The sequence below is a fragment of the Zingiber officinale genome, chromosome 6B, assembly GCF_018446385.1.
Source record: "Zingiber officinale cultivar Zhangliang chromosome 6B, Zo_v1.1, whole genome shotgun sequence".
NCBI classification, from domain to species: Eukaryota; Viridiplantae; Streptophyta; class Magnoliopsida; order Zingiberales; family Zingiberaceae; genus Zingiber; species Zingiber officinale.
Genome location: NC_055996.1, coordinates 93,403,665 through 93,414,963, shown reverse-complemented (window position 1 = coordinate 93,414,963; position 11,299 = coordinate 93,403,665). Strand labels below are relative to the sequence as shown.

Here is an 11,299-nt window from a genome sequence, read left to right as displayed (position 1 = left end):
GGATATGGAGGGAGGTAAATACAGGTACACAGGTGGAAAGTGCATGGCGGAGACGTTAACCCCAGGTAATGACACCCCGGGGATCGACCCCTGGACCTTTCAGCCACAGAACCATGTACTCCCCTGGTTATTCACTATTCACGTCTTTGTCTACTGTTGCTCTATCTTTTTCCTCTTTCCAGTGACTGATTTGAGCGTCGAAGGACCAACACCGGAGACTCATTCCTTGGCATGGTATTGATGTTTCTTGTATTACAGAGTAGAGCAGAGTCTACATCCAGTCAACGCAGCAGCCACATCCTCAATTTATCATCTCCACGATTTTCGGACATGATCAGACAAGTAAGAGAAGATCGGAGCGATCACGTCTTCTTGATGTGACAGAAAATGATTCGCTCAGCGTCTTATCAATTTATCCCTATATCAACACGTGAACCGATTGATCTGCACCTTCAAACTGGGGGAAGGGGGTGCGACGGCGAGGGAGAGCTCAAGCCAGGGTAGCCGAGCTTGGACGGTCTGTCTATCATCGTCAAAGGAGGAGAGGAGACTTGAGCTGGAAGGGACCGCGGAAGCAGATCAGAAATGAGAAGCTTAAATTAAATCACTGAATTGCCACAAAATTTGTACGCCACCGGCGACTGCACTAGTTGTATTTATTCATTTCCAATGGATTTAATTTTCAGTTAAATATACAAATATTATTGATTGGAAGTCAGAATTATAATATTTTTAATTAATTTATTAGAAATCAAATACACAACCAAAAGCACGATGTATACAAACATTAGGTAATAAAAAAAAGTTAAGTGGATGATTATTCCGTTAATGGAGAAATGAAACGGATTAAATTCATTAATTCAAGAGGAAGAGAACTGGATCGGGATCGTTCCACCGGCAGTTGCCCCAATACGCCCCCGCCGTAGTCGGCGGCTGCTCCACCGATGTGGATAGACCGTAGATCGCCGGATCTGCAGCCCCGTCCGTCCATCTCAACCCATCGACCACCACCTGATCCAGAAAACTCGTCTGTGCCGTGACCTCCTCCACTGAAATCGGTCGAGATTGGATCGGAAACATCTGTTGCTGGGGTGGTGCCGGATTCATGAACTCCAACGGCAACGGGAGCTCACCTTCCTTCGTTGTCAACAGTGGAATCAGTGGCGATGCCTGATCCATGAACCCCGGTTGCGCCCCGATCTTCGACGCCATCGACCGACACTGGAGCAAAATTGGAAGCGGAGCACCGAAACTGCTGAGTATCGTTGGAGTCAACACGGACGAGAGTGTCGTTTCGGCGAAGAACTCCACCTCCGCGACTAGCGGAGCCCCGCCTGCCTCTTGGCCGAAGTACGTTGCGGGATTAGGGTTCGCATCTAGGTTAGAGGTTGCCGTGGAGGCAGAATTGAGACCATCGGAGCGGCTTGAGGGTGACGGTTCCGTGGCCGATGGGAGGCCCCCGGAGGGCTTTGAGGTGGAGGAGGAGCGCTTTGAAACATCTATTGTCTTTACCCATTTTTTTTCTTAGAAAATTATGGCCTCGAGGTTGACAAGGGCCCATAGCAACATATTCTTTTCGAATACGATCTCTAGGACCAACATCATACTCTTCAATCAATTTTCGTAAATCAGGATCAACAACAATTTCTACTTCACTACTCAGATTTTCAATATTTTCAAATAAAATTTGCGGAGGAGGAGGTGGTGGTGGTTGTGGTGCAGGAGTAGACTCTTCATCCGGAACATTAGACGATTCAATTGAACTCCTAGGTCTCTTTGCAAAATATTTCAACATTTTCTACAAATTATAATGTATGGGAAAAAATTATCAACATAAAGTAATGTGAACAATTTAACAATAACACAATTAAATTATTTAACATCATTCATCGACACAATTCTTTAAAAAAAATAAAATTAATTTAACATAAATTATCAATATTCACAAATTACAATTAACTAATAGCTAATAAAAAACTAATTATACATTGCAAAAACTAAATTACAAATAATCCAACCATTAAATATACAAAATCTAAACTTTCAACTATCCCATAATCAAATAAAAAAAGCAACTAAACATTTAAACAATCAAAATTTTAAATTGTTAATTGTATCATACATTGTAATCAAGAAATAATCAAACAATTATTAATAAAATAAAATAAAATAAAATCCACACCTGAATGAGGGCTGAAGGCTTCACCTTTGGGCTTTGGCGCAAGAAGGTGGATCAGAAGGGTTCCTCCTTTGATCGGCACTCGACACTTGGCATAGAGAAAAAAGCTTTGGGCGTAGGGTTTCAGCTTTGCCGCTTTCACGCTTTAGTTGCCGTTCGGCAGAGAGCAAAAATAAAGGGCAAGAAATATCACAAGATTATGTGAGAGATAAATAAAAATATAAAAAATAAACTGAGGAAACGTGTCAACATGATTCATAGTTAAAAAAACGGAGGAGAGATAAATAAAAATATAAAAAATAAATCTTTATATATGCTTTATATATGGAAACGCGTAGACCGTGTGGTGATTCACAATTAAAAAAATGAACTGGCTTCAACTCTTTGTTTTTTCCATTTATCGTTCGACGCTCGCGCTTTTTCTCCGGCTGGCGGTTGTTGCGAGCCTGCGGCCTGCGAGTGCCTGCACCTCGATTTTTTTTTTCCACCGGCAAAAGGGGAGGGGGCGACCGCCGATGCCGCCCCCTAGTACATTCGCCCCTGGTTATTCACTATTCACACCTTTGTTTACTGTTGCTATATTTTTTTCCTCTTTCTGGTGACTTACTTGAGCGTCGGAGGACCAACATCGGGGGCTCATTCCTTGGCTTGGTATTGATGTTTCTTGTATTACAGAGTGGAGCAGAGTCTACATCCAGTCAACGCAGCAGCCACATTCCCAATTTATCATCTCCACGATTTTCGGACAGGATCATACAAGTAAGAAGAGATCAGAGCGATCACGTCTTCTTGATGTGACAGAAAATGATTCGCTCGTCTCAATGTCTTATCAATTTATCCTTATATCAACACGTGAACCGATCGATCTGCACCTTCAAACTGGAGGAAGGGGGTGCGGCGGCGAGCGAGAGCTCAAGCCAGGGTAGCCGAGCTTGGACGGTCTGTCTATCATCGTCAAAGGAGGAGAGGAGACTTGAGCTGGAAGGGACCGCGGAAGCAGATCAGAAATGAGAAGCTTAAATTAAATCACTGAATTGCCACAAAATTTGTACGCCGCCGGCGACTGCACTAGTTGTATTTATTCATTTCCAATGGATTTAATTTTCAGTTAAATATACAAATATTATTGATTGGAAGTCAGAATTATAATATTTTTAATTAATTTATTGGAAATCAAATACACAACCCAAAGCACGATGTATACAAACATTAGGTAATAAAAAAAGTTAAGTGGATGATTATTCCGTTAATGGAGAAATGAAACGGATTAAATTCATTAATTCAAGAGGAAGGGAACTGGATCGGGATCGCTCCACTGGCAGTCGCTCCAATACGCCCCCGCCGCAGCCGGCGGCTGCTCCACCGATGTGGATAGACCGTAGATCGCCGGATCTGCAGCCCCGTCCGTCCATCTCAACCCATCGACCACCGCCTGATCCAGAAAACTCGTCTGTGCCGTGATCTCCTCCATTGAAATCGGTCGAGATTGGATCGGAAACATCTGTTGCTGGGGTGGTGCCGGATTCATGAACTCCAACGGCAACGGGAGCTCACCCTCCTCCGTTGTCAACAGTGGAATCAGTGGCGATGCCTGATCCATGAACCCCGGTTGCGCCCCCATCTCCGACTCCATCGACCGACACTGGAGCAAAATTGGAAGCGGAGCACCGAAGCTGCTGAGTATCGTTGGAGTCGACACGGGCGAGAGTGTCGTTTCGGCGAAGAACTCCACCTCCGCGACTAGCGGAGCCCCGCCTGCCTCTTGGCCGAAGTACGTCGCGGGATTAGGGTTTGCATCTGGGTTAGAGGTTGCCGTGGAGGCAGAATTGAGACCATCGGAGCGGCCTGAGGGTGACGGTTCCGTGGCCGATGGGAGGCCCCCGGAGGGCTTTGAGGTGGAGGAGGAGCGCTTTGATTTGCGGCAGCCGCCGCCGACGGGGACGTTGCGGAGGATTCCACCTTTGGTCCAGTAACGGCGGCAGGCCTTGCAGAAGTGGCGGGGCTGAGCGAGGTTGTAGTTGTTGTAGTAGCAGAACTTAGTGTTGGTGGAGTCGCAGCGGGGGCACTTGACGGGAGCCGGCGGAGAAGGGTGGCCACGAACATGGAGTCGCCCACCTGCTCCTCCTCCGCCACCACCGCCGAATAGGAGACCTGCAAGGCCCGGGATTGACCGGTGGTTGTTCATTCACCCGCGACTCTAGAATCCTACAAAAGCTTCTCGGCAGCAGTTCCGGTAAGAGAGCTTCTTTCTCCTGCTGCTTCAGTAACTAACTGGCCCTCTCTTAATGTTCTTTGCGTGTTCTCCTAAATCTTCACCAGTAGAAGCGACGGCGTTTGTTAGTTGAAACACATTAATTTAACATGGAGCAGTCGCCAAATATCTTGTGTTGTTCTCTTTGTTTAAAAAACCTCTTTTGCCCTTCTTTCCTCTTTGTTCTCCCTAAACTAATTGCAATTCTGTCTGTTGAGAAAGATAAGAGCCTCCTTAGTTGCACTTGAGTAGTTAATCTGCTTAGATGAAAATGAAATCTTGTAAGTCTGTCGACCACCATAGCAACTTAATCATGTTGGATTGAAATGAGATTTCACAATTCTAAATCGTATCAATCTTTAGCACATTGAGGATCGACTACTCTTTTATTGGCCAACAAATGAGTTACTTGAGAGGAAAAAAACACTGTTTGTGTGGTTCCTTAGTTACTTGTTTTTGTTTTGTGGTAGCATGGAACATCAATGTTATTTATGCATGCTGTTGTGTAATTCCAAGGATGGTTAATCCAGTGTTAACAATGTGTTAAGTGATCTGATGCGTATGAAAGTAACTAGGTATATATTATTTAGCGGTTTATAACATTCTTGGTGCGGATCTGAAACCAATGATTATTTGATCTCCATTGAACACGATTCAATTCCTTCTCGCGCCAACATTGTATAATGCTGCTGACCAATTAGTATTTGATGAATGATGATCCCTTCCCCATCCCCTCTCACTATTGCATGCTAGCTAGCTAATAGTCAATACTGTAATGCCCACCATATGTTTCACTTGTTCTTGGAATTAGGACATCACTGCTCCAAGAGTTTGCTTTGCTGTAAAGTTTTCTCATAGTAAAATTAACCTTATCTTGCACCAATGATAATTCCTTCTCGTACCAGCACTGTACGTTAACGCCGACCGATTCTCATGTGATCTTCCCCATCTCCCTCTCACTATGGCATGCTAGCTAATAATGCAATGCCTAACCTATGTTTCACTTGTTCTTGGAATTAGTGGATCACTGCTCCAAGAGTTGTTTCTATCACTGTAGGTTTTTTCTCATGGTAAAATTAACCTAATCATGCACTTCTAATTCAGTTAATTTGTGGCGTGATTGTTATGGAACAAAAGATATATGTGAAGCATAAATCCAATAAAACAAATAAAACTTTACCCTTAGAAATTGAAGGTGTAATTTATTTATAATTGTAGAATTTCAGAAATGAGAATGAAGAGGTTATTGCTGGAAATTGAAGAATTATTTTCAAAAAGTTATTTGAAGTATTCAGTAATTTTATATTATTATAGGGAGAATACGAAGGAGAGCCTAAACGTAAAGGTAAAATTGTTGCCATGTGACCAAAAGGTTACGGGTTCGAATGCTGGAAATAACCTTTTGTAAAAAGTAAGGTAAGGCTACGAACCCCGTATGACAGGAGCTTCGTGCACCGGGATATCCTTTTATAGGGAGAATACAAATGATGACAAAGATGGAATTATCTAATTTCAGCTAGATGCATTCATGGATGGGATTTGAGTAATGCAATGTTAATTTTGTGATTCACATATCTCTAGTTTCAAATTTTTTTTTTTTTTTTTTTTTTACTTTTTGACCAATTGAAATTGACGTAAAGTCAATAATTAGCATCTATAGATGGTATTGAAAACTTAATGTCTCCTAGTTTTAGTTGTTCTTGCGCATCCTAACAATTAGAATTATTAAGCAATGATAGCTATGTATTAAATCATTGTACTATCTTCCTCACCACACTGAACTCGAATTCTCTAGTGGCTATGACAGCATGCAAGTATGCATTTTTATTATTATTAGAGAAGGTAGAAAATATGGTTTCTTGAGGTCTGACCTTTTTTTTTTCACCTTTGTAAATTTTAATAGCTAGGAGGCTAGGAACCCTACATAGGCTCACTATCCTATCATCCTCATAGATAGGTATGAGGATGAGACTTCAAAAAAATTGGATATATACAGCTATGTAAATTTAGCAGCATGTGTTCAGAAACATAAATATGTGGTAAAAGGTGATTCGATCGCCTTCAGCGTCCCCGTCAATTTGTCCCTAGGTCAACATGGAGGAGGTAAATTACGGATGACTACTAGTCATTAGTGCAAATGATCAAAACATGGGGAAGATTAAACTCGGTGTTCAATATGGATAATTAAACTGTCACATTAGCCGCACTGGCAATTGTCAAATGACCCGAAATTTCTCGTGCTTCACACATGCATGTGGTAGTGGTTCTGATCATTGTAACATAAGCGGGATCTACTATTTTATTTAATCTAACGTATGGAATATATAGACAGATTTTATTTAATACAATATTCAAATATGATGCATATTTTAATTAATATGCAACTTTAAATGCACAACTTTGTAAACTATCGAATGGCCTATGTTATATAGACAGATTTTTATGCAAGTACTTGTTGTCTTGCCCTTGCCTCTGTCCTCAAAAGTACAGTGTATACCATCAATTTTTTTTTTTTTTTTATGGAATAGACCTTAGGAAATCGAACAAGAGGATAATGACGGCACTATTTGATGGGTACTGGGTATGGGTGAACCGTGAACATGCCCCTCATTGGGTAGGCCCAGCAGTACTTGGTGCAGTGGCGATGAGTGGCGGGGGTGAGAAATTGCTCATCTCACAATAGAGTTGGTAGTGAAGTGCGTGGCATATATATCTATATATAGTATTCAATCCATATTAATCCTGAGAGGATCGATTGGATTTCATAAAATTTTTTTAATGATCATTAAGGTAAATTCAAAAGTACTCGTAGTGGGTAAGATCTCACAGTTATAGTTGGAAATTGAACCGGAAATATTCGTGAGACTACATGAACATCACCTCTTGATAGTTGCAAACAATGATGGATATGGATTTCATCTCACTGTTCAAGTCGATCTCAATCTAAAGCAGTTTCTTCTCACCATTCGCTATCAAGTCTTTCTACAAAAAGATTGTGCCAATCCAATATGCTTTATCAAAAGTCCTCCACCATACACCATGAGTAGCCAAATTACAGATGTTGGTGGATGTCCATTTTCACCCACGTCATCAAGATCTACTTGCCATTATTAATTCATTTTAGAGAAATGAAATAATTATACATTTTTCATTTATCTAAGTTTTATTTCTTTTCACCATTCAGTTCTTTTGCTTGATTGATACTTCAAATGATGATTATTTTAGTGATTATCAGACATCTGAAATGCGAGATGCATTTTGCCTTTTTGGTGCTTTCTTCTTGCAGTGTACCTTGTTGAGGATATTTAGAGGTAGCTGTTTGGTCGTAATATGTTTGGAATTTCTTTGAACTAGCATGCTTGTCAACTCTTAGTTGTTTAAACGGGGTTTTAATTTGCTTTTCTCCATGATTTTTATTTTATTGTTTAATGATAATAACACAATATCTAAACTATCTTAGTTGAGATTTCAGGTCGTCAGTTCAAGTATGAATAGTGTAGGTTTGCATTGTAGAAAACCCATTATAATAAGGTATTCTTCTTTCTTAGATACTACCGTTTGTCAATCTGCATAATTAAGTGTTCTTTTTTAAATCCTATTATTTGTCAATCTGCATAATTAAATGTTCTTAATTTCTTAGATACCATCATTTGTAAATTAGGAATAGTGCATAAAAATGTCCATCTGGAACACAAACCTTAGTTCATTGATACAGGCAATAACGGCAAAAAGGTAAATTGACTTGTAGATACCATCAAAGAGGGATTTCAAGATGAATAGTGCCCTGGTTACATACTTCAACAATGAATTTGATGCTAGGAACAACATTCCCTAAACTTAGAGTTGAATATGGATGGTATATCAAAAGATTCCCTTCATATGTTAAAAATATGTCATTTATCCTTTGTATGAGAGGAGAAAATCCCGATGGTATATTTAAAAAAAAAAAAATCAAGGGGAAGATGATGAAGAGACATTTGGAGGTTTAAGGGCCAAATCATTCGAGGACAAGATAAATTAAGGCTAAGCTAATATTGAGAAAAATCTAGTTCTATATGTCATTATTTGGCCCTAAAATATAGTCCTCACCATCCCCAAAATCATTTTCCTTAGAGTTGGCTTATCATCCCAACTAGTTCACCAGATTAAAGCTTAACATCTTCCCCAGCCCCAATTTATTTTTATTGTGCTAATTAAGAAGACTTCTTAATCACATTACTACACACTGCATCTGTCAATCTCTCATGGTCATAAAAGCGACTAGCTAGAGACCTAAACTACTCTCTGTTTGTCATCTTCTTCATCCAGAAACAGTTAAGAGATCATTGGTCGTCGAACAGACATTATCATGCATGTTAATTCTCATGAAATTCGTCATCCTAACGACTTGTATAATCAGTCCCACGATCATCCGTGAAAAAGTAAATTAAAAAACTATAATTAAATAATGTGGGGAGGATTTTTTCCTTCAACTTTATCGAATCCAAACTCTTATTCTAAAATAATAATTCTACCTCATACTAACTAATTCAACCATATCCCGGAGTTCCGTCTGGTTCACAATTAGTGGCCCAGCCGACTGAATAATCCATCCAAAAAAGATGAGATTTCCTCTGGGCAATATTGTTAGATTGGCCACCATCAATGATTTACACGCCATCCCATCTTCACTCCATCGTCACACAAACTGTTCTGTCTCTTTCATAAAAAAATTTATAAAATTCCATTAAAAAAAAGACAAACTGTTCTGTCTCTTTCAACTTTTCAGTGGACCCATCTCAAAATCAAGTGCAAAACCAGTGGAGGGACCAATAAAGCAACACAGTTAGTTTATATATATATAAAAACAAGTACTGATGAGTATAGAATTTGACGTGGCTTTAATTTTTAAGAAAAAATTTGCAAGTAGTCTCTATTGATAAATATAATTTTGTATATAGTCTTTATTTTTTAAATTTTTTATTTTCACTTCTTAGTTAAATATATTTATCTAATTATTCATGATATTTTTAAGTATAAAAAATTTAAAAATTAGTATAATTCATCTTAAATTTAGTACATTAAATTTAGAATCTAGTATATTTTTTTATCAAATTGAGTACGATTTTTTTTTCATTTTAATTGGATGGAAAATATATTAGATTTTCTTTAAATGGTACTCAATTGGATGAAAAATATATTAGATTTTCTTTAAATGATAAATAATGCTGAATTTAGGAGGAATTATATTAAGAAAAAAATTGTGCTCAATTTAATAGAAAATATACTCGATTCTAGTTTAAAGTGCTGAATTTAATAGGAATTATACTCGTTTTTAGACTATTTGTACCTAAAAAAATATGAGAGTTAATTTTGATAGAAAATATATACGATTTTCTTTAAATGATATTCAATTAGATGAAAATATACTAAATTTTGTTTAAATGGTACTGAATTTGGGAGAAATTATATTAAGTAGGGAAAAATCATGCTCAATTTAATAGAAAATATACTTGATTCTAATGTAAAATACTGAATTTAACAGGAATTATACTCGTTTTTAAATTTTTTATACCTAAAAAATATGAGAGATAATTTTGATAGAAAATATACTCGATTCTAGTATAAAATACTGACTTTAAGAAGAATTATACTTATTTTTGGATTTTTTATACCTAAAAAATCTGAGGGCAATTAGGTCATGATATTTACATGAGGGGAGTTGAAGCAAAAACATTTTGTAAATAGAGAGTAGAAATAAAATTTTTTAGATAAAAGGACTACATATAAAATTAAGAATGAGATTGAAGATGTTTCTCCACTCTACCGAACTTTTAATGTCACACGATTATTATTGTTTTTTTATCTGTCTTGTGGATTTTATTAATGATATATTTTCTCAATCTTAAATAGTTTAAAAATTATAATTGTGATTTAAGTTCAAATATTGGCATCTGATCTTCATCCACCATTGTGTCGGCATTTTTACATGTTATTTTTATTAGTAAATTTTCCTAATTCAAGATTGACCAGGTTAACTAAGTTTAAATTGGTTTAAATTTGAATTTTGATATTTGATAATATATAGAGATTACAGATGCAATCGTTCATTTGGGGAGATTATTAGAACAATTCTCCTGTAGTTAATGTTTGACCAATTTAGTGTGAAGAAGAGTCAAGTAGGTCAAGGTTGACAGGATACTTGACTGGGAAGTCCTAAATGGAAGTTAGAAAAGGATGAGTCCAATGGAAAGGTTGACAAATGATGAAAATCCAAGTAGGTCAGTGTTGACCGGACACTTGGTGTGGAAAGTCCTAGTGAGTGAAGCTAGGCAAATGGAAAATCTTGGTGAGTGAAGTTAGGTGAAAGACCTAGTGAGTGAAGCTAGACAGTGAGAAAATCTTGGTGAGTGAAGTCAGGTGAAAGTCCTGATGAGCGAAGTTAGGCATGTGAACATTTAGGTAGGTTCGGGGTGGCCAGACACGTAGTGTTTGAAAGTTCAAGTGGGTCATGGAGAACTAGACACTTGGCATGAGACGGTAAGTCCAAATGGGTCAAAGTTGACCGGACACTAAGCACGGTTAGAAAAGTCCAAGTGGGTCAAAGAATTGACTGGACACTTGGTAACGAAGTCCCAGCAGGTCAAGGTTGACTAGATGCTAGGCATGAGCGAGTTCCAATAGATTACGGTTGATCGGATGTTGAGTTTGGGACCCTAGACTTAAGTTAGTCAAGTTAGGGTTGGTCAATCGATCAACCAATCGATTGAACCAGAGTCCAATCGACCAGTTGATTGATTAGGAGAGCTTCGCGAGCAAGGGTAGCCCAATCGATCAATCGATCGATTGGGGTTATGCCAATAGATCAATCGATTGATTGGAGGCCACTT

The 11,299-nt window shown here is 38.4% G+C and overlaps 1 protein-coding gene across 1 annotated transcript; it reads right to left on the bottom strand.

Annotated features, from left to right (window-relative positions):
- Positions 1-3,455: 3,455 nt before the first annotated feature.
- On the bottom strand, positions 3,456-4,535 carry LOC121991247 (dof zinc finger protein 4-like). Its single transcript, XM_042545256.1, has one exon. The coding sequence runs from the start codon at positions 4,362-4,364 to the stop codon at positions 3,456-3,458; it is 909 nt and encodes a 302-aa protein (XP_042401190.1). The 5' UTR covers positions 4,365-4,535.
- Positions 4,536-11,299: the final 6,764 nt, after the last annotated feature.